This window comes from Crocodylus siamensis, chromosome 1, assembly GCF_052110815.1.
Source record: "Crocodylus siamensis isolate JL-2025a chromosome 1, ASM5211081v1, whole genome shotgun sequence".
In the NCBI taxonomy this organism is placed as follows: domain Eukaryota; kingdom Metazoa; phylum Chordata; order Crocodylia; family Crocodylidae; genus Crocodylus; species Crocodylus siamensis.
In genome coordinates this window covers 219,114,295-219,139,892 of record NC_143395.1, presented here as the reverse complement: position 1 = coordinate 219,139,892, position 25,598 = coordinate 219,114,295, and the positions used below count along the sequence as shown (strand labels likewise).

General features: G+C 45.8%; 2 protein-coding genes across 6 annotated transcripts in view; one reads left to right on the top strand and one right to left on the bottom strand.

The window, feature by feature from the left end:
* Positions 1-132: 132 nt before the first annotated feature.
* PLA1A (phospholipase A1 member A) lies at positions 133-24,739 on the bottom strand. Of its 4 annotated transcripts, none has more exons than XM_090056932.1 (13): positions 24,492-24,739; positions 23,027-23,100; positions 21,026-21,198; positions 18,062-18,260; positions 16,291-16,468; positions 15,044-15,152; positions 13,676-13,777; positions 12,835-12,918; positions 11,158-11,325; positions 8,948-9,037; positions 7,883-7,991; positions 4,131-4,295; positions 133-2,731 (listed from the first exon to the last, which is right to left on the bottom strand). In XM_090056932.1, the coding sequence occupies exons 3-13, from the start codon at positions 21,093-21,095 to the stop codon at positions 2,647-2,649; spliced, it is 1,359 nt and encodes a 452-aa protein (XP_089913058.1). In that variant the 5' UTR covers positions 21,096-21,198; positions 23,027-23,100; positions 24,492-24,739; the 3' UTR covers positions 133-2,646. The 4 variants fall into 4 exon arrangements, with proteins under 4 accessions (XP_089913058.1, XP_089913067.1, XP_089913048.1 ...); XM_090056941.1 differs by lacking the exon at positions 24,492-24,739 and adding an exon at positions 24,303-24,476; XM_090056922.1 differs by lacking the exons at positions 23,027-23,100; positions 24,492-24,739 and adding an exon at positions 24,303-24,476.
* CD58 (CD58 molecule) overlaps positions 15,185-25,598 on the top strand; it is an 80,226-nt gene continuing 69,812 nt past the window's right edge. Inside the window, exons 1-3 of one of the 2 annotated variants that reach the window (XM_090056993.1) lie at positions 15,185-15,509; positions 17,720-17,803; positions 20,654-20,807. In XM_090056993.1, coding sequence (XP_089913119.1) covers positions 20,690-20,807 — 118 coding nt within the window. In that variant the 5' untranslated portion in view covers positions 15,185-15,509; positions 17,720-17,803; positions 20,654-20,689. Of the gene's footprint in view, positions 15,510-17,719; positions 17,804-18,384; positions 20,808-25,598 lie in introns of those variants that run through there. The other variant, XM_090056983.1, reaches the window with a different exon arrangement.

The following is a 25,598-nucleotide window of genomic DNA, read 5'->3' as shown; positions in this document are numbered from 1 at the left end:
CAGCCTGTTCACAGAGTCTAAATGCTCTTTGGATCTGAGGGTACCAGTTAATGACAGGGATGAAGTACTGGGGTTTGTGGGCTTGAAGGGCAAGATCCCTTTTTCAGAAGATGTTTGTGTTGTCTCTGGAAGTGGGGAAATGGGAGAGATCTAATAGTGTTAGACCTCATGCATATGGAGGGTGGAGCTGTGTCCAGGTTTCTTTCAATATTATACTGTGGCAGCTAGTCCTCTTAGACTTATTATAATTCCATGTCCAGGACTTGCCTCTTTCCATTTCTGACAGCCACAGCCAGGCCATGACAATCTAGCCATTTCTGATACTCAGGAAAGTTTGGGTCTTTTGGCCAACGCACTTGTAACTTGAAGGAAGAGAAGACTTGGGATACGATTTCTGTGCCCTCCTGGAATGGATTCTGGGTGCAGCCTTGGAAGGAGGAAGAACCCAAAATGGATTTATATCCCTTTTGAAGTGAGAATGTGGATACAGCTCTGTGGAAGGAACCTGAGCTGGATTTTGTTGCTCACCTGAAATGGACTCTGGGTTCACATGAAGACAGAGGGGAGGTTTGATCAAGATAAGCCCTCCCAGAAGGATCAGTGAGGTCAGAAAGAAGAGGCAAAGAAGGTGCAGGGTTTGAACTCAAACCACTGTGGAAGTGGAAGGCACCTTGCAACTATAGTAGTGACTAAAGTTGTGCTGCAGACACTCCCAGCACTTTCATCTGCTGGTGGCTTGTGTGGAGTGATGACAGCATTAGTCACTGTGGGACTTTTTCAGCTAGGCTGGTGCAGTGGGGCCACACTGCAGGCATAATGCCCCCTACCACCAAGATGCAGAGGCAGATCCAACAGCTCTGTGCTGCTTCTACAAGAGGCTCATATATTGGTGTTCTGGTCTGGCTAGGGGCAGGCCTTGTGACCTGGTGATTCTGAGCTCCTGCAAAACTCAGCCAGGGCCACTTAAAAAGGGGTGCATATAGCTGCTGTGAAGGGACCTGCAGCTCAGACAGCTGCTCCTCTACCACAGCACTGGTGCAGGGCCACTGCATTGTAGTTTCCTCTGCCACAGCCCTGCTGCATGGTCCCCCAAACAGAAGTCATTCATTGCTGCTGCTGCTTGCTGTACAGCTAGGAGGCTTCTCTGGGGTAGCTGTTAGTGTCCTTTTAGAAAGGGTGTAAAGGATTCTGATCAGCACAAGGGAACTATGCAGCTCTTGGAGCCACCAGACTTGACAAGTTGGGCTGTATCTATAGGGATGGCTCGCCTAATCCAATAAATCTCTCTGAGGTAGCTTTCTATGCTTGGGTAGACTTCTGGTACCTTTGAGGCCTGTTGTATCTCTCAAGATGCCCTCCAAAGCATTTCCTCTTAAAAATGTGTATTTGGGGCACCAAATGTAATTGTCCTTGGTAGAAAGAAACTCCTGTAGCCTCTCCCTAGTTAGTATGCTAGCCAGCTGTTTTGCAAATGGACAAAATGGAGAGCTTGGGGAAGGGTGAGGACTGGAGGGAAGGAGAGCCTTGTATAGGTCTGCAGCCACTCACTTTGGCTGGAGTAGAATTGACAGGCTCCTTCCTTGGTGGCAAGTGAAAAAAACCTCCCCAAGCCTCAGGAAGCCTTAGTATTCTCTGCATGTCCCTTCTGCTGGTTTCATCCAGTGAATCTAGGGATCTGTGCACTAAGGTGCATGGGTTTAGGGGTAGAAAAGGTAGCAACACTTTCCTCTCTTTACCTAGAAAATTCATAGGGCTCACAAGATCAGTGAGATGGCGTGAACAAGGAGAGAGACATTTGTGTCCATGTCCCCCCACATTAGGCCTTCCATACAGCCCTTTTCATCCTTTTACAGTCTCGGACCTTGAAAGACCATTCTGTATTGCCATGGCTCTCCAGGTATGATGTGTATGATGAGCCTGATTCTCCACTGCTGTGTATCTTGTGGAGCGATTGACACCAGCTTAAAAGAGGGATATTGCTGTATCACCTCAGTGTGTTTTATCTGACTTTGAGCTGACCTAAAAGAGCCTAATTTGGAAGTTGGGAAAGCTCACGGAGTCTTGTCATGTGAAGGGGAAATTTCATAAATGGATGGTAGAGCCACTCATGAAATCAAGAGGGTCTCAAATTCTATGTGTCTCTAGATTGAAGTAGGTGTGTATGTGTGTTAGTGTTACTATGACATGGATTCCTGCTCATACAATTCTGGGCCTTAAGCTTTTGCTGATAAAAATAATACTCTGCCTACCTAGAACCTTTAATGTGAAGATCTCAGAGCATTTTATTGAACCAGTCCTTTCACCCTTGTGATCCCTTTGCAAGATGTTACTATCCTATTTTACAGAAAGGAAAACTGAGATTAAGTGACTAAGTTAAGGCTACACACACTCGCTTGCAGAGCTGGGACTAGAATCCAGGAGTCTGGACTCCCAAACTACTTCTGTAATCTTTTTAAGTTTTGCTCTTCTTTGTACGCACATCATTCTGTTTTAGCGTGGTCAGTCCTTCTACCCCAAGGCAGGAGATGAAGACTGCATCCAGTTCTGTCCTTTTTGGAGGAAATACTACCCAGAAGCAGAAAAAGAGAATACGTTTCAAAGTGCATCTCCCCATGCCGGTGCACTCGGTGTGCTCCAGGTCTTGTCCTACGGACAGGCGATCGCCAAGTCATGCTGAAGGCCTTTTTTTCCTGTCAGTGTCAGGTTCTGAGACAGGCAAAACATCTTTTCACTGTAAGAGGAGTACAAAAAGTTTAGCAAATTGTAGAAAGCTGAGGAGGAATGCTTGCTTCTATCAACTGCTCATGTCTCATGGGGAACTGCCCAGGAGAGCAGTGGGTGACTGCCAGCCTGCCGCTGCACCTCTGAGGGGCAGCTCTATGTCCCAGAGGCATCTCCTGTCTGTTTTTTGGTAGAAAGTTTTTACAGGAGTTGCCATGTTGGGATGTAATGAATTGGCCTTGTGTTCCAGTGCCTTGAAAAGTTGGGGTTTGGCTTTGAGAAGGTATCCAAGTGTAGACAGGTGATGTGGCTAAGGCAGATTCAAAGTGGCTGCAACCATACCTCCCAGTGGGATGTGCAGACAAATGGTGAGCTCTTTGTCCTCCCTGGCTCATTATTGCAGCTGCTGCCAGACCACATGACAACAAGGGCATGCAGGCTTGCTGTGGCTCTGGAACCCAGGGGCTGAGCCCTGCTACTGCTTATTGCCCCCTTTTCGACTGCCACCAGATTTGGGTGGGTGAGTAAAGGCAGCGTTCGTGCCCTGAGTTTTAGAACAATATGACAAGCCCATCAGCACTGCGCTACACAGGTGAAGAAGGGTGTTGCTGAGCACACTGTCCCCCATGCACTCCGCCTGAATCCATCTATGGGGATATGTCAGTGTGAGCCACTTGGGCTGGACGATAGCAGTTTCATGCTCTCTGGTACTGACAATGCTGTTTTTCACAAGATGGCTACCCTGGGCCATAATGTCCCAGGAACCGCCATAGATTTCAGAGAGACCAGGAGGGGTTTCTGCCTTCTCAGACATAAAGGCCCCATCATGAAAGATGCTGGTGATCAGAGCCTCTCAAAATGAAGATGAAACTGGGAAGGATCAGGTAGAGAGCACAAATGAGGACAAAACCAAGAAGAAGCTGGTGCAGATGCCATTTGCCCACGGTCTTGGACAGCATTAATAAGGCCCTCTGCAATAGATCTGACTTGAGATCTTTTCCCTTCCAATGATGAGATGAGTGTGAAGGAAGTGAGGGGTAGAAAATAATTTGGTCTAGGACAGAGATTTCCAGAGACTTTTACCCATTCAAGAAGCAATGACTCATTAGCTCAGATCATGGGCTACATTCATTATAAGTCACTTCCATATTCTTATACTGAGGTAGGCACAGGAGCCTATGTGGGATGTCAGCCCTTCCCCAGTTCCTCCTCCATTGCTGGTGCATGTCATACCCAGCAACAATCAGGGAAGATACAGAGGCAGGCTTTAACACATGCATCAAGCTCCTGGGGAGCTTCAGATTTCCCAGAGGAGCAGCGCATTCTCAAAGGGTGAAAGATCACAGCACAAGACCAGCCAGCAAGGCTCTTTTTCTGGAGTGGGCCTGAGGGGTGTGCCTGTGCCTTACCCGTTCTCAACTGGCAGCGGAACTGTGCAGAATTTGCCTGTGATGGAGATCTCATCCTTTCTCCAGAACCGGTTCCTAGGGAGGTACGTCAGCACTACACTCTCCATCTGGCATGCTGGGACTGTATGAACCAGCAGCCCCCGGCCCATCTGCTTTTGCTTGGGTCTGCAAAGAAGGGTGAAGGATGCCCATGAGAACAGGGGACTGAAGTGTAGGTAAACTTGGTGTACAGAAGGGCAATGGGGAGAGAGGATACAGATGTCCATTGAGTCACAGCAGGTGGCAGCACTGTTAGTAGGAATCCTGATAAAACCTGATAAAAGTCAGAAGATCCTTTTATAGGATTAAATCCTGCAGTAGAGAAGGGAGGCTCTGTCCTGGTAAACCTCTCCTTCCTTCAGGTTGTCTCTCCAGGCCCTGCTACACATTCCTGTTAAAGCTGGATAGAAACCAGCTATAGAGTTGTTTCACATTTACAAGAGCTAACTTTATAGCTGGTTGGCTCTTTTTTATAGCTGAATAGTCATTTGTATCAAGTGATAATTACTTCACACTTGTGGCTGGTCTTACTTTGCACATGTGGCTGGTCTAAATTTATTGCATGGTTACCCAGTTAATTGAGTAGTATATGTAACATGTAGCAAGGGCTTCCATGTTATATCCCTATCCTCTGCAGAGTCAGGGGGATGTGAACATGCCTATTCCACACAGTTAAAGCAGCTTTCCCAGCACTTTCATGCAGCTTGTGTGACCTGGAGCATTTGGAAATGTATAAAGTGAGAGATGTTGCACCCTTTTAAATATTGGGCCCTGGTTTCTGTCAGAGATGGGGCAGTGAGACTGGCATGCCTGGTGATCAGCCCCCCTGGGGGTTAGAAAACAGTGTTCCTAGTACATCCCTAGAAGGAATTCCCCTGATGCCAGTGGAGTTTCATGGGATGGTGGAGTGAATTGGGCCTGCTGTGTCTGGTTTGGAGCTGCCAAAGATAAAAGTACCATAAATAGAAAAGAGGAATTGTGCAATCTGTGCATGTCTGGGGTCAAACTAAATACCTTGGCAGTCCTTTCTAACCCTGGCAGTCTATGAATAGCAAGGAACTGTGAAACAAGAGAGATCTCTTTTCCTACAGAACAAAGCCTACAGGTAGGATGTACCCCACCCCCTACTGGATCACAGAATTGGTGAGTGGGGTAAATGATTATGTTCCTAAGAGAACTAAATGATTTTACTCTAGCAAACAACAAAGGACCAGATTCCTCATGCTCCGTACATGTGCAGCTCCAGTTGGCCTTAAAGGGGGATCTGTTTGAAAACATCTTGCAGGCCTTACCCCATCTGGGGACATTTTGGGGCACTAGGAGCTCTTGGTCCACATTTAGGAGCCTAAGAAAATTTTCTAAAGTGAACACCTTCAAATTCTACTGATGCCCCTGGGAATGGTCATGTGCTTGGAGCATCTGCAACCTGGGTTCCTTGATTAAATGCCTAATGGGGATAGAAAGGCCTGTGTTTAAGTTCCCAGGTGGGAACATGTAAGACTCTAGGCCAGACTATGTGGGAAGCATAGGTAGGCCTTAGCCTAAATGAGAAAAGCTTCTTCCTTCATGTATGGAATTAAACTGACATATTGGTAATAAACTTCTCAGTATGAATTGAAAGCACCTTTTATAGGGCTTGAAGGGAAACAGATAAAGCTGCTCCTCTATGGGAATGAGCGCTCCTATGTGTGGGGTTACATTGATGCTACTGGAGCTCTGTGCCCTATGGTTAAGTGCTAAAATGTTTCCTTTTAGAACTTGGGGCTCCTCTACATGTGCAGGTAAAGGTGCAACGGGATCTAATGCAAGATCTACACAGTCACACCTCCTGTCATGTCACAGGTGCATGGCAGAAGGTGTGAGTGTGGGATCACTCATTAGATCCCATCATGCCCTATTGCCAGTGTAGGGGAGCCTGATCCTGGGCTCCCCCTGCACTGACAAGAAGCAAGCTCTCCTGGCTGGGACCCCTCAACTGAAGGGCTCCCAGCTGAGGCAGCACACCACACACCTCCGTGGTTGGAAGATGCAGCGGTGATCTCCCAGCCCCTGGTGTGCTTGAAAATGCTGGGACTGAGAGATCATGGCTGCTTCAGTCTTCCAGTCTTGGAGGTGCGTAAAGCCCCTGGAACTGGGAGAATGCAGCAGCTGTGATCTCCCAGCCCCAGGAGGCTCCATGCACCTCTGGGTCTGGGAGATTGCAGCTGTACCCCACAGCTGCTGGGACCCAGCTGAGTCCTAGCACTGGAAGGTATGCTGCCAGGAACAAAAATCTTCAGCTTCTGGACTCTGGGTCTGCAAGACTCCCAAAACAGCTAGGCACAATGCATCCCAGCAGCTGGAAGTCATGTCAGTTGACGAAGCTCCCAGCTGCAGCTGCAGGGGAGACCCTGCTACAGGTACAAACTGAAGTTGGATACCAACCAGCTATGAAGTTAGTATATATTTTTTAGGTCTAACTTTACAGCTGGCTGGTGCTTTTTATGGTGTTACAGGTACTTTGCACACGCAGCTGGTTTTAGTTCATTTCCCAATTAACCAGCTAATTGTGCAATACCTGTAACTTTTGGAGGAGAGAGGCAGAAGAGGCCTTAACTTTGTTTATTTCTGGCTCTGTGTCCTTTTCCTTCCTGAGATCCTGCTCCATCTGGTGGATGCTTGTCAAATTACTGAGCTGCTGAGCCTGGAGATGATGATTAAGGAATTATCTGTCTAGCAATAAATATTCATGGGCTTCAGTTTCACAGATATGATGTAGGTCAGTCCAAGCTCTAAAGGGCCTGGCCATCCACCTGGACTTATGTAAACTCTTTAAGTCTGGAGCCTAGGCTCATAATCTTCACAGATGTACAGCTGTAGCCTGGAGATCCCCTGGGGGAAACCCTCCTCCCTCTATCTCACCTTTTCTTTTCTGGAAGCAGCACAATTCAAAGAGGGGGTTTTTTTGTATGAGGGTTGAGGGGGGGGTTGTTTGTTTGTTTGAGGTTTTTTGCTGCACCACATTTCAGCTCAGCTTGGCAGAAATGAGCCATCTGGGCACCAGTGCTTGTGCTACTCTGACCTGTGCCAGCTGGCAGTGGCTCCAAATGGATGTGCACCCACTGGGTACAGGCAGAATGCTGCACACTCTGGTCTCGCCTCTTCCCTGCAGCTTCTTGCCTGCCATGCCAGTGACTGAGAAAAGGCAAATGTATAAGTTGGAGAGGCTGGCTCCCAGCCTGCTGGGAACTCCTCTGTGGTGGGGAAATCCACCCCCAGCAGAGGAGCTGAGTCAAAGGGAGATGGAGGGTGAGAGGGAACCTGGCCCTTTTAAGGCAAATACAGTTTGGAGGATGGGAGCTGACCAGACAGAGCTGATTATCCCCACATCTGGTTTTGGTCCCCAGCCACAGTGCATTTCCTCCTTTGGTTGTATCCTGGGTTTTTTGCTGCATGTAACGATATGTCAGTAAACTCCTTTCTTGCCGCTTCTAGCTTTTCCAGTCATTTCTAATCCTGTCCCATGGCCAAATGTCTGGGAGGCTGGGTTAGTCTGGCCAGACCTTGTTAAAGGTGGGCATTTGGTGCATGCACCTGTCCAGGGCAGCAGAGAGATTTGTCACATTTCCAGGTCACCTGATGGAGATTGCACTGGGCCATTTGTGCTAGCATTGGGCATGTGCCTGATTTGAAACAATCTCACGCCAGGCAGGGAGAGGCTGGAGGTCACTCACATGGAGATCTTTGTGGAGTCTGTGGAGTCACCGCTGCGGAAAGTGATCTCGAGGTTGGTGACCGAGTTCCTTTTCTGTGACAGGTGAAACTGCACCAAGCTGTAATACACTGAGAAACAGACAGTGTGTGCCAGAGTGAGGCAGAAGATGCTGATTCTGGGTCAAGCCCTCACCTTTCACCAAATAAGGTCTCCCAACCCCACCAACAGCCCTCACAAACACTGTATGGAGAAAATCTGAGCAGAGCTTTGTCACAAAAAAGAGACTACTTGGCAGCTGGCTGGGTGTGTAATTGTTTGCTTGTTGGATTCTGTTCTGCTGCAGGTCATTTTAAGAGCAAGAGTGAAGCAGAAACAGAGAAATAGGGCAGGGAGGAAGTGAAGGTATCAGACACTGTCACTTGGCCTCGGTATGCTCTCTTGCTGGTGTAAATCAGGTAGAACTCTATTAGGACTAGTGGAGTTAGACCAGGGTAATGTTCTTGGAAGCATGGAAAATCAGGCCTGATATTTGCTACTGTTTCTGTGAGCATGGGTTTACCATGGCTCAGACCTTCCAGGCCAGTTCCCAGTCTCAGTCACTCTATTTTACTCAGGTGCGTCTCCTGTCTCCGTTGGTGGGTAAGTAAAAGGATGCAGGTGAGGGTCCACAGCAGGCAACATGCCGGCATCTTGGCTCTGCCCACTGCCTGCAACCCAGCATGGCTCCTCAGCAACTGAGGATGTTGGTGAAGGAGGGAACACGGTGGTGCTGAAAGAGGGGCCAGGACAGTGAGATCCACTGAGGAGCCTGGCTGCTGAAGGCACAAGGATGTCTGCATTCCCTCGGAGGAGCACAACATATTGGACCCTTTCAACAGTGCGTACTGAGGGGTTTGAAGCTACTCTAAAGCTAATCTTTCTCCCCAACAATTTTGAAGGACCTGTGGCTCTCAATGGGACTACTTGTTTCAAGCAGAGAGTGACTGTCCCTTTGGGCCTGTCTTCCTAAATGGGAGTTCCCCACACCTCGTCTGTGCAGCCAGGCTGGCTTTCTGCTGACTCTAGTTTCCTCTTTGCTACTTACTGCAGAACGGGGCTGAGGGTTTGGTCACCAGGTAAACCTTTACTTCCTTGGGCAGCTTGCTCAGGCTGACTCCAGCTTGCTTCAACAAACCTATGGGAAGAAACAAATTCAAGCTAAAAGGAAAAAGAACCCGCGGGTAGATGTGTGGGGATGCTGCTCCAGTGTGCTATAATTGCAGTACTCGGAGCCGTTCTAATTAAAACTCCCCGTCCCCTCCACTCCTGGAGCACATGTAAAGATATCCTGAGTGACTGCTGATGGGGACACAAGGGATCTGACTGAGCCCTCACTGGTCCTCATATCCACTCTGGCCCCTCTCATCCCTGCCCCCCACAGCCACAAAGCACCCTATGGAAAAGACTTAGAAGGTACCACAGGAAGAGGGCAGGACACTGCCAATGCCTCTGTCACTGCAGCAAAAAGGAATTGGCTCAGCAGGTACAGGCACACCTCGGAGATATTGTGGGTTCAGTTCCAGACCACCGCAATAAAGTGAATATCGCAATAAAGCGAGTCACATGAATTTTTTGGTTTCCCAGTGCATATAAAAGTTATGTTTACACTATACTGTAGTCTAGTAAGTGTGCAATAGCATTATGTCTAAAAAAACAATGTACATACCTTAATTAAAAAATACTTTATTGCTAAAAAATGCTAACCATCATCTGAGCCTTCAGCAAGTTGTAATCTTTTTGCTGGTGGAGGGTCTTGCCTCGATGTTGATGGCTGCTAACTGATCAGGGTGGTGGTTGCTGAAGGTTGGGGTGGCTGTGGCAATTTCTTAAAATAAGACAACAATGAAATTTGCCGCATCGATTGACTCTTCTTGAAAATCTGTTGTTTAGTGTAGCCACCTTCATCAATTATCTTAGCTAGATCTTCTGGATAACTTGCTGCAGCTTCTACATCAGCACTTGCTGCTTCACCTTGCACTTTTATGTTATGGAGACGGCTTCTTTCCTTAAACCTCATGAACCAACCTCTGCTAGCTTCAAACTTTTCTTCTGCAGCTTCCTCACCTCTCTCAGCCTTCATAGAATTGAAGAGAGTTAGAGCCTTGCTCTGGATTAGGCTTTGGCTTAAGGGAATGTTGTGGCTGGTTTGATCTTCTATCCAGACCACTAAAACTTTCTCCATATCAGTAATAAGGCTGTTTTGCTTTCTTATCATTCGTGTGTTCACTGGAGTAGCACTTTTAATTTCCTTCAAGAACTTTTCCTTTGCATTCACAGCTTGGCTAACTGTTTGGTACAAGAGGCCTAGCTTTCGACCTATCTCGGTTTTTGACATGCCTTCCTCACTAAGCTTAATCATTTCTAGCTTTTGATTTAAAGTGAGTGATGTGCGACTCTTCCTTTCACTTGAACACTTAGAGGCCATTGTAGGGTTATTAATTGGCCTAATTTCAATATTGTTGTGTCTCAGGGAATAGGGAGGCCCGAGGAGAGGGAGAGAGACGGGGGAACGGCCGGTCGGTGGAGCAGTCAGAACACACACAACATTTATCAATTAAGTTCGCTGTCTTATATGGGCGCGGTTAGTGGCGCCCCAAAACAATTACAATAGTAACATCAAAGATCACAGATCACCATAACAAATATAATAACAATGAAAAAGTTTGAAATATTGTGAGAATTACCAAAATGTGACACAGAGACACGAAGTGAGCAAATGCTGTTGGAAAAATGGCGCTGATAGACTTGCTCGACGCAGGGTTGCCACAAACCTTCAATTTGTAAAAAACGCAATATCTGCGAAGCGCAATAAAACAAGGTATGCCTGTAAGTGACTGATGACAACCTTGAGACTCCAGGAGGAACCTAAGTTAACTACTGCCATGGGTGGCTGGCTAGAACACCAAGATAGATACTAGAATTGGCTACCAGCCACAACATTTGTATCCAGATGTAGATCCCCATTTCTAATCCTTTTCCAGGGTTAGGGGAGTTTGGAGTGAGGATCTGATTCAGCCCAGGGCAAGAGGAAGGGTCTGCCTCAGATCTGACTTTTTCCAAACTTTGGTGATGACAGACAGGGGCAGTCAATACTGCTGATCTGAAGCATTTTAGCTCTGATGGGAAGTGCCATGGAATCATAGGTTTGGCAGGGATCTCCAGGGTCTTTCGTAGACTTGCACACCCCAAAGCCACTGAGAACCTGCAGGCTTCTATTCTCCCTCTGCCAGTGCAGGTCCCTAGTTGGCACCTTACCTATTCTGGGACAGGAGAGCTGGAAGGGATCTGAACAATCCAGGCACTCTGCATTCAGAAAATCTTCGTGACTGGAACAGGGGAATGCCATCAAAGGACAGGAGTCCTCCAAGGCACTGATGTAGAGATGAACTGCCCTCATGTGATCACAGATCAGGTATTTGTAGCCTGAAATATAAAGCACAATGACAAAAACCTAGTCTCTCTACACATTTCTGAGGAATCTGACAGTAATATTCAGGCCACAGGTTAAGAAGCACAATCTTTTGTCTGCAAGAGCCCATCAGCTAAAACCTTCAAGGGTGCCCAGGTGGTTTAGAAGCCTAAGTCCCACTGAAAGTAAAGTCACTTAGGCGCTTTGGCAAATTTTATTTGCAGCCTGCAGTGCAATGAAGTATAGTGCAGTGCAGTGCAGTGCAGTGCAGTGGAACAGCCTACTGATATGTACCCAAGGACTTTAAGACAAATAGATGCAGAGCCCCTTACATTCTATAAATACTAGCTTAGTTCAAGTTAGAAGGAAGTTTACTGCTATATACCAATAAACCATCCTCCTGCAGATACAGTTTATACCAGGAAAAAAGTTATTTTGTTTGCAAAGCTTAGAAGCTCTTCCTCTGAATGAAATAAGCTAGCAAAACCAGCTCTGACTACATAACAGCTTCTGTCAGCATAGAAAGGCCACAAACAATCCTGGTCTTTCCTGATCTTACTCTACTGGTACAAATTTCTACTTGCAGGCCTGGTGCAGCTGATCTACTTCATTGAATGAAACAGATGTTACCTGTTGTCCTGCACAGCTGGGGCCCAATCCTGTGAGACAACACTCAAGGCATACCTCTGCAAACAGGGAAACCCTCAGTTTCCCCACGAAAAGAGGACTGCTTGGGGAATCTTTGGGCGTTCCTCTACAATAAGTGTAACCTGTTTTTTTTTCTTCCTATTTGTAAAGACATGCCCCAAGTCAAGATTCTCTGGGCATGCATTTCTGCAAATGGGGAAACCCCGAGTTTTCCTGTTTGCAGACGTGTACCTTGTGTTGGGCTACAGCAGTGTGATGCAGAATCAGGGAATCCTTTGCCAGGGGATTCTCAGGGTGCATTTCTGTAAACAGGGGAACCCAAGCAGGCACTCTCAGGCCTTCTGGGGCCTGATCCTGCAAACTCTGGAAATAGGAATTCCCTGGTCATGCAGGATTGGGCCCCTAGAGTCCCAGGACTGCCTGTATAGGGCAGCTGGAGAGTGTGGGTCGCTCCAAGCTGCTCACTCTCCCCTGTCTTAAAGCAAATAGATGTCTGCAGAAAAATAACTGACAAATTCATACCACCTATGTAGCAACCACACATTTTGGGCATTTGTGGTGTGGCAAGGGACATGGATGTCTGTTTGATTGGCCTTTGGGCTTCCATAAATTTTTTTATGATGCCATAAAGATGACATTTGTTTCCAGTGTGTGTGAGATGCTTTCACCTAGGAATGAGAAGGAGAGACATGGGCAGAAAGGCCTTGTGGTATGAAACTTGTACTATGATGGCTTTTCCTTTCCAAATATCTGTGGCCTTATATTAATCATTACAAATGTGGCCACCTCCCCTCTCCCAAGTGGGAGCTGTTTGCAGGCTGATAAACAGCAGTGTGTGGCCCTTCCTTTGACAACACGCCACTAGCCCTTCTTACCAAAGAACTGGGGGCAGCCAGGCTGGTCTTTGCCTCCGTTGATGAAGTAGTCAATGTGGCCTACAGCAATCCGGATGCCGAAATCTGAAAGGAGCCAAAATCCCAGAGTCATTTGTTAGCCTCCTGCACTATAGAAACAGGGATGAGATTCTAGTCCTGATTCTGCTGCTGCTGCAATCAATAACCCTGTATACTTCTAGATCTTGGAGCCTTGGGCTCCTACTTATTTGAAATGGGAATGATTAATGTATAAATGTCTGTAAAGAGCTTTGTGCTCTTCATATGGAAGGGACTACAGAAAGGCAAGACAAGACACTATTAGTCTATAGCACCTTTCATCTTAACACACACCCACTTTGCAGAGTTTATCAGCCATCCCTGCAGACTACACTGGAGCAGATCTGAAGTATGTGCCCAAAGGGCATAGAAGTGAGTACATAGCAATGCCTGTCTACTACATACAGGCATCAGTGTGTGGTGTTCACTAGTGCCTACCAGCAGCACTATACAGCAGCCTTACAGCACAGGCTAGGGAGGAGAAGTGCTTGATGAATGATTGTCATAGTCTAAACCTATGATGGGGAAATTCTATTGCTCTGAGGCACTGTAGCATGGACAGAAACTCCCTGACTAGATCTGCTTTAGTAAACCTTCCAGGAAACTCGATGATCTCCCGAGGTCCCTTCCAGCCCTAATGTCTATGAAACATATCTACTGAAGAGACAGTCTGATGTGGGAGTTGAGCCCAGGACCATCAGGCCTAGAGGAGCACACTACTTTTCAGTAATGAAGGCGGGGCACGGGGGAGTAATCAGGCTGAAAAACATAGAAAACAGATTACTGTCTGAGTCAGTGTGAATGGCTTCTACAAAGAGGGCATCTCCAGGATCCAGGCGCTCTTCAGGGCTGGCTTTTGTGTACTTGGGTCCTGCAGGATCCAGCGCTGTAGTAAGAAAAAAAACAACAAAGTTTCAGTGGAAAACTTTGTAGCCCACTTTTCCTTAAGGAAAGTCATGGAACCTGCTCAGGGTTGGAGGAGTTCAGTTCAGCACCTCAAAACCCAGGGATTGGCCCAAGGGACTTTGAGCTGCAGATTTGAGTAGGAAGTGATATGCAACTTCCAGTACACCTGTGAAATCCTAGGGCAGGAGGGGGAAAGTGCACCTACACCTCTAACTGACCTGGCGTAAGTGAAAGGGGAGAGTGCAAGAGACACAGAGAAGGCCAGGAAGTCTAGAGCCCATGCAGCTGTTGGGCAGCAGGAAAGTGATTTTACCATGCACGGGCTTGGACAAAAAAATGGGGAAACCAAGATTCTGCTGGAGAATTGAATCTCAAAATGCTGATGAGGAACGGGAGAGAGAGCAAGTCCCAAAGGCTCTTCTCCACAACTCCATTTAGCCTCACGCTAAACACTACCCTGCTGTTCATAAATAATGCAGGTGCTTTAGAAAAATAGTCTGAGAGGGTATATGCATGGACCTTTGTCAGGGTAAGCCTGTTTCCCTACATTGCACCTCTGAGTGTAAAGCAAGTGCAGTGGTTCCTGAAGTGAGTCACAGATACTGTGCTCTCTCTCTCGAAGACTTTAGCATACGGATATATCAGAAGGATCTGTTCCGATCTCTGTACACTGGAAACTTATGCAAGAAAGTGGGTAGCAAGAACTGTTAGATGTAAGGTTTTATGGTTCCCAGGTCCAGGTAAGCTACCCAGCTGAGCCAGCACTCCCTTCAGATGGCTCAGGTTGCAATTACAGTGATGCCCAAGCACTATCCTTATAATTCAACTCTGCGTGTTTTCAGTCTTACACACACTCCTTCAGCCTTGCTCTGGAAATACAAAACTTTTTCCAGGCACTACTGTTTTGAGTCTTCTGGGGTCTAGATTTTCAGGAACTCACAGTGCAGTGGCTGCACTGATTCCCTCACAGTAAGTGGAATGAATTCTATTGCATGGTACTGTGTGGGAATGTCACAGGGTCTGTACCTGCAAGCCCTGCAAGCAGAATCCTGCCATTTTTCCAAGGAAAGGCATTGCTGAACTCTTCCATAGCAGAGAAGGAGCCCAGAAGCCTAAGATTTGTCTAATACACCCATTCTCAGCCCAAGGGCCATTGTCAATCCCTTCACATCAGCTTTCACACACTTCTCTTGCTCTCTCTGTCACTTGGGGATGTTGGAGAATCTGGGACTCAGCATTTCAGTACCTGTAATTCTTCCCAGCCGTCCTTCATAGAACTGCCCCACCAGGCCCCCAACGTGTGCTCCAAGGCTCACCCCAATCAGGTGGATTGATGTCTCTGATGCTCCGAGGGCCTGAGAATGGATGGCAATATAATTAGTACAAGTCAAGGGGAAAGCCAAGAAAAACTGGGTCTCCTAGCTCCCACTCCAGTGCACTGTCTCCAGGTTGTGCTGCCTATGTCAGGGAAGAGAGTGGGTAACCAAAAAGTTCACAGTGATTCTCCATGGTTTAGTGCTTTCAGAGCGGACACAAATATTCTGCATGATAGCTGCCAGCCTTCCTCCTTCCTTCCCCGACCCCTCGGTTCATGACCAGGTCTGATGTTCTCACCTCCCAGATGCCTTTAAACAGGAGCACCTCCCTCAAAGTCTCCCAGGTGGGCTGCATGCCCCCACCATGTGGAAGCCCCATCCATAGGAATGGAAAAGGTAAGGTATTTCTCTTTGTTTTATTGTCTTTTAGGACCCAGGCTGATACGATCCTCACGGTTTTATTGGTTTCATCTTCCTAGATTAGATTGCCATATCTTTAATAGGACAAAAGCATGAGTTTGCGTTTGCTGACTAAGGGCCAGTATGAAGCACAATACTATATGACCCAGTGAAATACAATGGGCTGCCACAAATATGGTGCATCCCATTGTGGCAATACAGAACAAGATAGGAAGAACACAATAGGATACAAAGTCCTGTCCGTTTGGGCTTGGTAGGTGTCTTACAGCTGTTCTTCACACGTGAAGGTGAGGGAACAAGAGGAAAACCCTGGAGAATAAAGTCTTGTGCTTGTAATAAGTGAGGGTACTTCACTGCTTAGTGCATTGCTTTGCCGTATGCATGGTATGGTGCAACGTAGTAAAACAGTGCTATGCAGTGCACCATAGGACGTCACTATAGTGTAGAATAGGCAAGGGAATGGAGTTGTGTGAGTAAAGACAGGCTCCTTAGTGGCTTGACCTCATGTAATGATGGGCTGAAACAGCAGATGTTATCTTATTATTTAAAAAAAAAAACAACTCAGGAACGTGAGGAAGATGACAGCATCTCTGGGGCTGGGCTGAGAAAGAGAATCTGTAGTGAGCTTAGTGCTTTAAAAAAAGAGAGTGTCCAACTGACTGTTTCCTGAGGAGGTTAGGATAGAAATGGCTGTCCGGACTACTGTGTGTTAGTTTGGCTTCTGCCCCTTGCCATGCCCTCTAACATTTACACCTACCAGCAATTTTTTAATCAAATGAAAGATCTCCAGGGCCAGCTTGGTGACATTTTCCACGGCAGTGGGGTAAGCTGTGGTTGCTCCATAGACCCAGTCCACTGCGATCACGTTCACTCGGGCTGCGCGGTGTAAGGCGCTGATAAACCCATTGATCCAGGAGGGCTTTGTACCCAAAGCTCTGGTAAGCCATCAGAAATAACCGTGTTAGCCACCTTCCATAATAGGGCTCTCCTTGGTGGGGTGCCTCAAATTCCCCCAGCTAAACAGCTTTGATGAAAGTTTTGTTTCCTGTCAAGACATTCCCCCCAGCTTTATTTCACAGCAGTTTCATTAGAAACTCCAACACCTACTATTCAAACAGAAACTAGAAAATGACGTGACCCAGAATAGTAGCTGCTGTTAGAGCCGACCTCAGAGGTTTTCTGAGCCCCCAAGGCCTGGAACAAAGGTAGTGCAAGCACCTACTCCAGACACTTTTAAGAAACATTTGGATGCTTACCTTGCTGGGATCCTTTGACCCTAGCTGACTTCCTGCCCCTTGGGCAGGGGCCTGGACCTGATGATCTTTCAAGGTCCCTTCCAGCCCTAATGTCTATGAAATCTATGAAATGCTGCGGTGCTTGTGCTGATCACTAGCTAGGCACAGAGAGAAATTTCCTGCCACATAGGAAACTGTTTTGTTTGCCATGAAGCAAATGACTTAACCTCTGTGTTGCAATTTCTCCTCTTTTGTAAAATGACAATATATTGGCCCATACCTGTAATTTATGTTATGTTATAATGTGTCATGACCTGAGTACAATAAGTACATGACCTGAGTCACTTATTTAGACACTAATTATGAAACTGTACAGTTATCTGAATGTAGAACATGCTGCCAGCCTGCAAAGTATGTGAGATATGACCGACATGGTGACTAAAAGAAAAAGAATTACTTTAGCGAATGAGGAAAACAATTGAAATAATCCATATTTTCTATGATTGATTGATCAGTTGATCCATCTACATAAATATGGAACTACAGAAATAAATGTTTATGTAATATATGTTTTATTAGCTGAATTATTAGACTTTATGAACGTGTTTTGGGCTCAGTGTGGATAATTGACCCTCTACTGTATCTCACAGTAATATTTAAAGCTAAACTTTTTTTTTTTTTTTTTAAGCAGACTGACAGGATGGATGATATTACTGTCAAGTGACTGTAATATAAAAGCCATGGTTCATGCCCATGTGTCTCTAGGACAGAAATAAGAAAGGTGGGCTTGGTAGGATTTCTGGTAAGTTAACTCATCCCAGGGGCTGAAAGGCCAGAATTGAGATAGTAAGGAGAATCTTCCAAAAGCAAGGGTTCTTCATGAGTACAGCTTGTCCAAAACCAGAGAGAAGATTACATTTTTAAAACTGTTCTTCAATTTCACTTTAACAGATAGAACATTTAAAATGCTAATTGAAATTTGAAGAATTTTGCCCAGATCTACTTTTCTGCTAACATAATGGGGGAGGAAGGAAGGTAAGTAACATGTTTATTGATAGTTCCCCCCTGCTTGGCTGGAATTAGAAAAGCTGACCACCTTTTTTACTGAACGTTAAATGCTCAAACGGACATGGCCCAGCTCTACTGATACAAAAAATGGAAACTATCTCCTTTCTTAAGACAAGCAGCCCGAGGAGCACCATGTCTGCTCAAACCGCTGAGGTATAACAGGGGAAAGAGGGACCAGTGGCTGAAATAGCCTGAACCCAGAGTGCCTTCTTTATGTGTTCTCACCTGAAGCCATGGATTAATATCTTGGTGTCCAGGCTAGTGTTGAAGCTGGAGTTCCTGTCATCACTAACAGAAATCAGCTGCCCACAGCTGGGGTTTAAGGAGGAGAAAAGAAGGAATTGGATCTTGAGGTTCATGCCCCGGAGGAAGCTGGCAGTCTGGAAGTCAGAGCAGGGCAGTCTTGAGATACTGGTTTCATTCCCTAGAAAGGGGGAGAGAGAGAGAGAGAGAGAGAAAGAGAACCCCTACCCCCACAAACTGTCCAGCCTGTGTGCACCCAGTGAAAAGGAGCAGAGGAAGAGGGGGAGGGATGGGGATGGAGGGGGAGGTTTAGAGAAGGCACTGCCTGGTTGTGCTGGTAGCCTTCCTCCCTTCTTTTCCCTGGAGGAAAGTTACATTGGCTTACTGTGCCAACAGTGGTAGGAGCAGCAGAGAAGGCAAGGCCAGACCTGACAGCCATAGAAGTGGCTTGGCTTTATCTGCTTTAGAAAAGCCACAGTTTTATTTAGTCTCTTGGTTGCTTCACACATTCAGACATCCTGTCTCCTTTTATTTTTGGTAGATACATGAGCTTTCCTCAAATGCTCTCAACCTTATCAGTACTGGGTGGTATATCAAAAGGGCCAGTTTCCCAGAGATGAGGACAATTATAAATGATACTGATTAGGAGAAAAAGTTTAGAGAGGGAAATGTAAAGTGGGAGCTCTTTCAGATTCCTCAAAACCCAGACAGAAAGCAACTTGAAATAGAAGCCCACCTTGGTTCAGTGGGAAATGAAGGCAACTGTTACTATTAAAAGTACAACAATATCATACAAGTCAACATGGTTTTATGGAAAATACTGTGGGGGTTTTTTTTTGTATCCAGCTGTTAGAAATGGAGTATTGTTAGAAATGCACAGCTTGCATCTCGCACCTGATAAGCAAGAAACACTGCCAAGGACTTTTTTCCTTGGCCAGCCTTGCCACAGTTTTTCTTAAATCGCAGACTCTCCCCCAGCCTCTCTCATGCAGATTACAGAAGCTGGAATTCAACTGACTGTGTCCTTGAAAGGGGGGGGGTTTAAACTCTTGGTGACCTATAGTACTTTCTGAGCATGCTTGATTAGCTGATGCATATTTACTTCTCCGCCCTGCATACTTAAGTAGTTAATTATAATGTACATGCGATGGATGTAGTGATGTAACCACATATATGTTTGTATGAAACGGAAATGAGCTGTAAGGGTTCCTGTTTCTGCACACATGCCCAGGAGGAAAAAGATAAATACAGCCTGCAAAAATTCCTTGGGGGATTCAGAGTAATCTGAGTCTTTGAATCTGCTCTGACCCTATTTGCAAATACACCTTTTGTGCCATCTAATGAGTGTGTGTCTGTGATTTTAGTGGCCTCCAAGAAACGGACCGCAATTTTTTGCAACACAGCTGTCACATACCAGCCCTATACAATAGCAATAAAACACAGATTAAATGGATAAGGAACCAGGTAGCTGACAGATCTCAAAAAGTCATCTGTGGGAATCCTGACCAATTCTATCTATTCTATCCTGACCAGTTTTGTCCTATGCCACGTTTTAATGAGTCTGGAAACAAACACAGTATCACTGCTGATGAAATAACCTCACTAGAAGGTCTGAGCACATTCACAGGGAAGAAATGCTGAGAGCACCCAGACGTTCTTTTGTTTTAGCAGAGTTGGGCATAGCAAAAAGTAATGGCTATACAAATCTGAGTTAGAATTAAGGTACAGAGTTTTACCAGAGAGGGTGATTAACTATGGAATAAATGATGACGAAAGGGGTGGATTCTCCCTTGCACACCATTTTCAGTTCATTACTGGGTACCTTTTTAGGAAGATCTGCTTCAAGCAAATACAAATTATTATTCTCAACCCAAGAGTACCTGGGTCCATTCTAATAGCCTGTGACAGACAGGAGCACAAATTAGTTGATTTAATCATCTTCTAGCCTAGAAAATTATGAAACTATTTTTCAGGAATAACAGGGATGAATCTGAAAACAGATCCCTTTTCACCTCTAGATTGGAGAAAGTGAAACAACCCTGAAGCTATGTTTATAATGAAAACAACCTCTTCCTGCCTATACAACTCATTAACTAGTCCCCTACTCACTGAGGTGCATTCGCAGCCATTCTGGAAGGAATGTAGTTTAACAGCGAGTGCACAGAATTGAGAAGCAGATCTCTCAGGACTCAAGGTGCCCACTACAGGATGTGTCCCTTTCCCTAATGTCTGTTTAGACCTTATTCAGCCTCTGGGGATGGAGAGAGGTGAAGTGTGTCCTGGGGTCCCATTTAATTCCAGTCCGAAAGAGTGCACCTGATCAATGGTACTGAGTGGACAAGCCAAATTAGATAGGGCAAATTCTGACAGCACTGTGCAGTCCAGAATCAACATGTGGGCAAAGTGAATGAGGGAGGGGCAGGAGTTACACTGAAGAAGCAGAAACAGGTGACCTGGAATGTTAGTCTGTGAAATGTTAGCTAAGAGAATAATTTTTGAATGATGGAGGGTGGAAGAAGGAAGGGGAAAGAGGTGGCTAGATCCCACATTTATCTTTTTTCTCTGTGCTTCCAGATCAAGCATATTCTGTTTCCAAGGCAGAACCTGCTGATGCAGGAGGTCAAGGTCACTTGTCTTTCCCATCACTGCCTCTGTGGAGCAAGCAGGCATGAACAATTTGTAAAGTCAAGTCAGCGGACCCATCTACACCTCTGGATTGATATATGGGGTAAGAAAGGGAGCACTTTCAGTTGCTGGGCTCACTGAAATGGGACTTGGCTGCAGCAGGGATTCCTTTAAACGGACTTCAGACTCATTGCTGAAGGGATCAGGTTGCCTAAGAGACTCAAGTTGGTTAAATTCAATGCCAGAACTGGCTTCTGCAAATCCTCCCACATTCTTTGCCCCACAGCTCTGGTGTTTGAGTGTCCCCCATTGCTGCCTTACCTGCATATGCTGAGCTGAGCAACAGTACACCTGCTAAACCAAGAAGAAACTTCTTTCTGGGAAAAGCCATCTCCCTCCAAGCTCTTTTGGGGTTGTAATGAGTTGAGATCAGTAGTGGGGAACAGGGGAAGGCAGCTCCTGTGCGCCACTGGGACCTTCTGATAGGGCTGGTGCTGTTAATGATCAACAAAGCCTGTGTTTTTTTTGGGAAAATAAAAGTAGGGGCAAGCACCTCTGCCCCTGTTTGATTATTAGTCAAAGCCCTAGCATCAGCACAAAATATCTATAATTGCTGCTAGAAGGCTGTTGAACCCACACTTCTTCCCAAAGCAGAGGTACGGCTGTGGAGTCAGCTTCTGGCACCAGTCACTATGGCTGTTTCTGTTTACAAAGTTACTATGATGGTAGGGTTTTCAGTCGCCTCTACCCAAAGTCCTTTGTAAATATTAATGAATATGTACATAAATAAAGCCTCAGGACTCCCCTGGAAGGTATGGAAGTCTTTTGATTCCCATCTTACAGATGGTGTAGAATAGGGGTGGCCACCTTGTGGCCTCTTTGTGTGGCATGTGGAAGATCAGAAAGGGAACAATCAGCATGGTGGTAGAAAGCAGAGCATCAGATCAAAGAGAGGAAAGGAATCAGGGTGGCACTTGGGGAGGGTGTAGGGCTAATCTGTGGTACTCCTGACAAAAAATGTTGACCCCCACTGTTGTCACAAAAGAGGCATTGATTGGTGGCCCAAGGTCATACACTGAGAGCAGAGATTTATAAATTCATACAGCTTATGGTCAGAAGGGATTTTTGTATTAATCTCTTCTGACCTGTTGTATGACACTGGGTCCAGAATTTTACCTAGTGATTTCTGATTGAGCTACTGTGCCTAAGAAGGAACCTGGTCTTGAACTACTGATGTCAAGTTGCAGAGTATTCTCAGGTAAGGGGGTTTCATGGTTCACTGAAAAATTAGAGAAAAGGATATGTTCTAGCATGACAGTCCATCTGAATGAGAAGATGTCACATGAAGGAAAGGAAACATCTGCAGTCTGGGTCCCACTGTCACCTTTGATTCTGAACAGAGGTGATTTCTTATGTGAGTGGCCAGTTCCCTTGTTAAGCCTGCATCTTTGGCTTTGCCAGCATTTACATCAGCTGTACAGATAAAACTGCCTTGATGCTGTTCTCTAGTGGAGAGAGTCCCAGCACATCAATTGTACCACCTCAAACTGCTGTTTGCATGGGTGTGTCATTTCTGGGTGCGTTCCCAGTTGTTCCATCTTCTAGACTCTGGCTTCTGACACTGACTAGCTAGAGGGCTTGAGGATTTATTCAGACCAGGGAGATGGGCAGGAAGGTGTTAACTGTATTGCAGTTATGCAAGGGGAAAACCCTAATATAAGATGCACTGCAAAGTGGGGCTTGCTGGGGCACAAATCAACCCTGCATAGACATGACCTTTCTTAGAGTGACTGGGCTCCTCCGTACCTGTCAAAGTCTGAATCTGACATGTACACAGCAGCATATCTTTAATACGACATTTATTCTTTAGTGGTGTTATGTTTCTACTTTCTAGCAAGTAAGAATAATGGGCAAATTAAAGGAAACTTATCTATTTCAGATGCTATTAAAAAAACCAAGTCAGAAGTGATTATTTGACCACTTGCTCAGGCTCATAAGCAGGCACAGGCAGGGTATTTTACACATCTCTATGACACATCCTTGGCCAAGCTAGCATATGTAGATAAAACGGTTTACTCATGCCCCTTTTGCTTTAAATGGAGGATGGAAGGAAATGTGTAATCTAGTCTCAGTCAACATGAAACCAAGGGGACGTTTGACATCTGGTACATGTGGGCTGTCCAGAGCCGTGTTCTGACTGGCTGCTTGGTCCTGTATGAAAATATCATCTCTGGGCACTAAGCCTCATGGGGGCACAATGCAACCTTACCCTAGGGCGTGGGAAGGCTGTGGGGTGAAAATTAAGGGAATTCATGCCCATACCTAAGCCCCAAAGCCTCTGCTCTTCCCCCTTCCTTTTTTAAAAACAGCACAGTGGGTACAGCAGCTGGTCCAGCCTACATCAAAGTCACAAAGAGAAATGGGGTTGAATAATCCTCTCAGATTCCAGTTAGTAGTTTCCTTCTCAAAAGCACAAGATGTTAGTGGTTTGATTATTCTCTTAGCTATCTGCTCATAATCCATGTAGAAAGCCTTGTTATCCTCCAGGACAACACAAGAGAAGTTCTTCCTGGGGAAGTTAGGTAAGAAATAGGGTTTCATAGATGTTAGGGGCTGGAAGGGACCTTACAAGCTCATTGGGTTACCACAAAGTTGTGAATATTTGGCCTGTTGAGAGAGAAAATTACAGTTCATCTATGACCATGAATCCTTTTGCAAACTTAAACATACAGCTACAGAGTCTTTAGTGATTTGATTACCCTTCTGAGACACAAAGTTAAGAAACTGGCACACCTCCCTTAATTATTATCCTTTCTAATCTTCCTCCATTCTTGGCTGGTAGGGTATTACTGCTACACCAGTCAGAAAAGAAGCAAGAGACATCTTTACAGCTTGATCTTTTTTGTTTACACCCTAAAGCACAAGGTTAAGCACTTATTCCAATACCTTATCTAACTACTTGAGGGATGTGATACAGATTTGCACCTATATTAGCTGGGGGAGATTCAGGAAGGAGGAGGCTCAGAGTTTGAATGACATTCTGACTTTTGGGGAGTCTGAGGCAGTGGCAGCCGGAAGGAGCTACTGCTGCTGCTTGAACTGCTTAGTCTCTTATGGGGGGGCTCAACTCCCCCCCAAAACCCCCCCATCATTCGAATGCTAAGGAGGATGGCACGATGCACATCAGGTTGTCTTGAATTTGTTGAGTTCTCCAATTTTCCCTTGTCTACACTCAAGATTTATAACCATTCTTTGCTAATTTATTCAAATGTCTTTGTTTCACTAAAACTTTTGGAACTGGACTGAAGCCATTTTCCTATAAACTGGGAGGGGTTAATTAGCTGGGACTAATGCCTTTGTGAAAATTACAGTTTTGGAAGGGAGGACTTCTTATCTCTTTCCGTCACCCCCTTGGAAGCATAATGCTCTTTGCTACTGTTGGGTTTCCTTTTCTTCTTGGCTTATGATTTTCACGAACAAAGTTCCTTTACTTTTATGACTTAGTTAGGACACTTAACACATACAAATTCATTATAGCAAAGCTACATTCTAATGCAGTCAGTTACATCAGTTATTACTTGTACACTGTTATGGGTACCTTCTGGGCAGAGCAGAGCTAGGCATGTTTGATCAGGCACCCTTTTATCGCTGGCCTTAGCAAAAGAGACGCACTGTTCAGGGTCCTGGCTTCTGCTGCAGCCAAGTTAGTAGATAGCAAAACCACCACCCTGGGCTTGTAAGAGATGCAAAAGAAACAAACAGTTAAACAAATAAACTGCCACTTAGCTTTTTTGCTGGTTTCATGCCTCTGGCTTGCTAGGTTTTTCCCAAGTTTCACTTGCCCGTAGGGTCTTATCTTTCAGAGGCTTTGAGCCTGCAGGGCTTGTGCAAACAAAAAAGAAGCCTTGCTCATGGCTGCTTATCCTCAGTTAACCCTAGGCTCCAGGCAACCTCATTCTCTGCTGGTGCAGCCACCCCAGAGGCTGCTTTCAGAGTCTCTTATTTCCACCCCCTGCTGATTCACGTGGCTCGCTCTCTCATTCAGTTAGCTCCTTTGCTGGGAGGCTCTCTGCATCCCTGGACCAGCGTCCTCAACCTCTGGTGAGTCCCTCCAGCTCTGGGATGGGTGTGGGGGATTGCTTTTAGGGTGCAGGGCTGTTCAGGCTCCTCCATACCCATAGTAACAGTTACATGACTGCTAACTGTTTTTGTGCCCAAAAGCTTGCTTAATAATTGTTTTCCAACTAGTTAAGTTGGTCTAATAAAAGATATCAGATTCATGCAAAGAACCTTGTCTGCCAAAGCTTGCAAAGAACATTTTTTTCAACTATTTAGTTGGTCTTATAAAAGATATCACATTTCCCCAAAGAACCTTAACTGCCTGTGAGGGAAAAGGCTAATTCAAAGTAAGAAACAATAACTAAACAAACTGGGGAATAAAAGTTACAATTCACTAGAGATAACAAGAGGCGAGTTGTACTCAGCAGGCTGAAGATACTCAAATTCAGTAAGAGGGTGAACTAGAAAAACCCAGCTTCGGCAGAGAGTGAGTTTGGAGAGTGCCCAGACTTGGAAGGAGGGAGCTGCAGTTGGCAAGGACTGAGCTGCAGGTGTCTGGCCTTGGCAAAGAGACTAGTAAAAAAGGGACACATCGACAGTGAGAGAGTAATAACAGCTGACCCACAGTGGGGACATTTAGGCTATAAATACAGGGGTCGCAACCTTTGGCCTTTTGTAGCAACTTGGGGGGGAGCATTTGCATGCAGTGCATAACTTAGCACTGCCTGGGCAGTTTTGCTGAGCCAGACTGATTGCTATGCAGACCTGCTAGCTACTGTCCTAAAAGACAATAAATCTATCTGAGCTTTTGGTGCAGAGCACTAACAGTGGCATA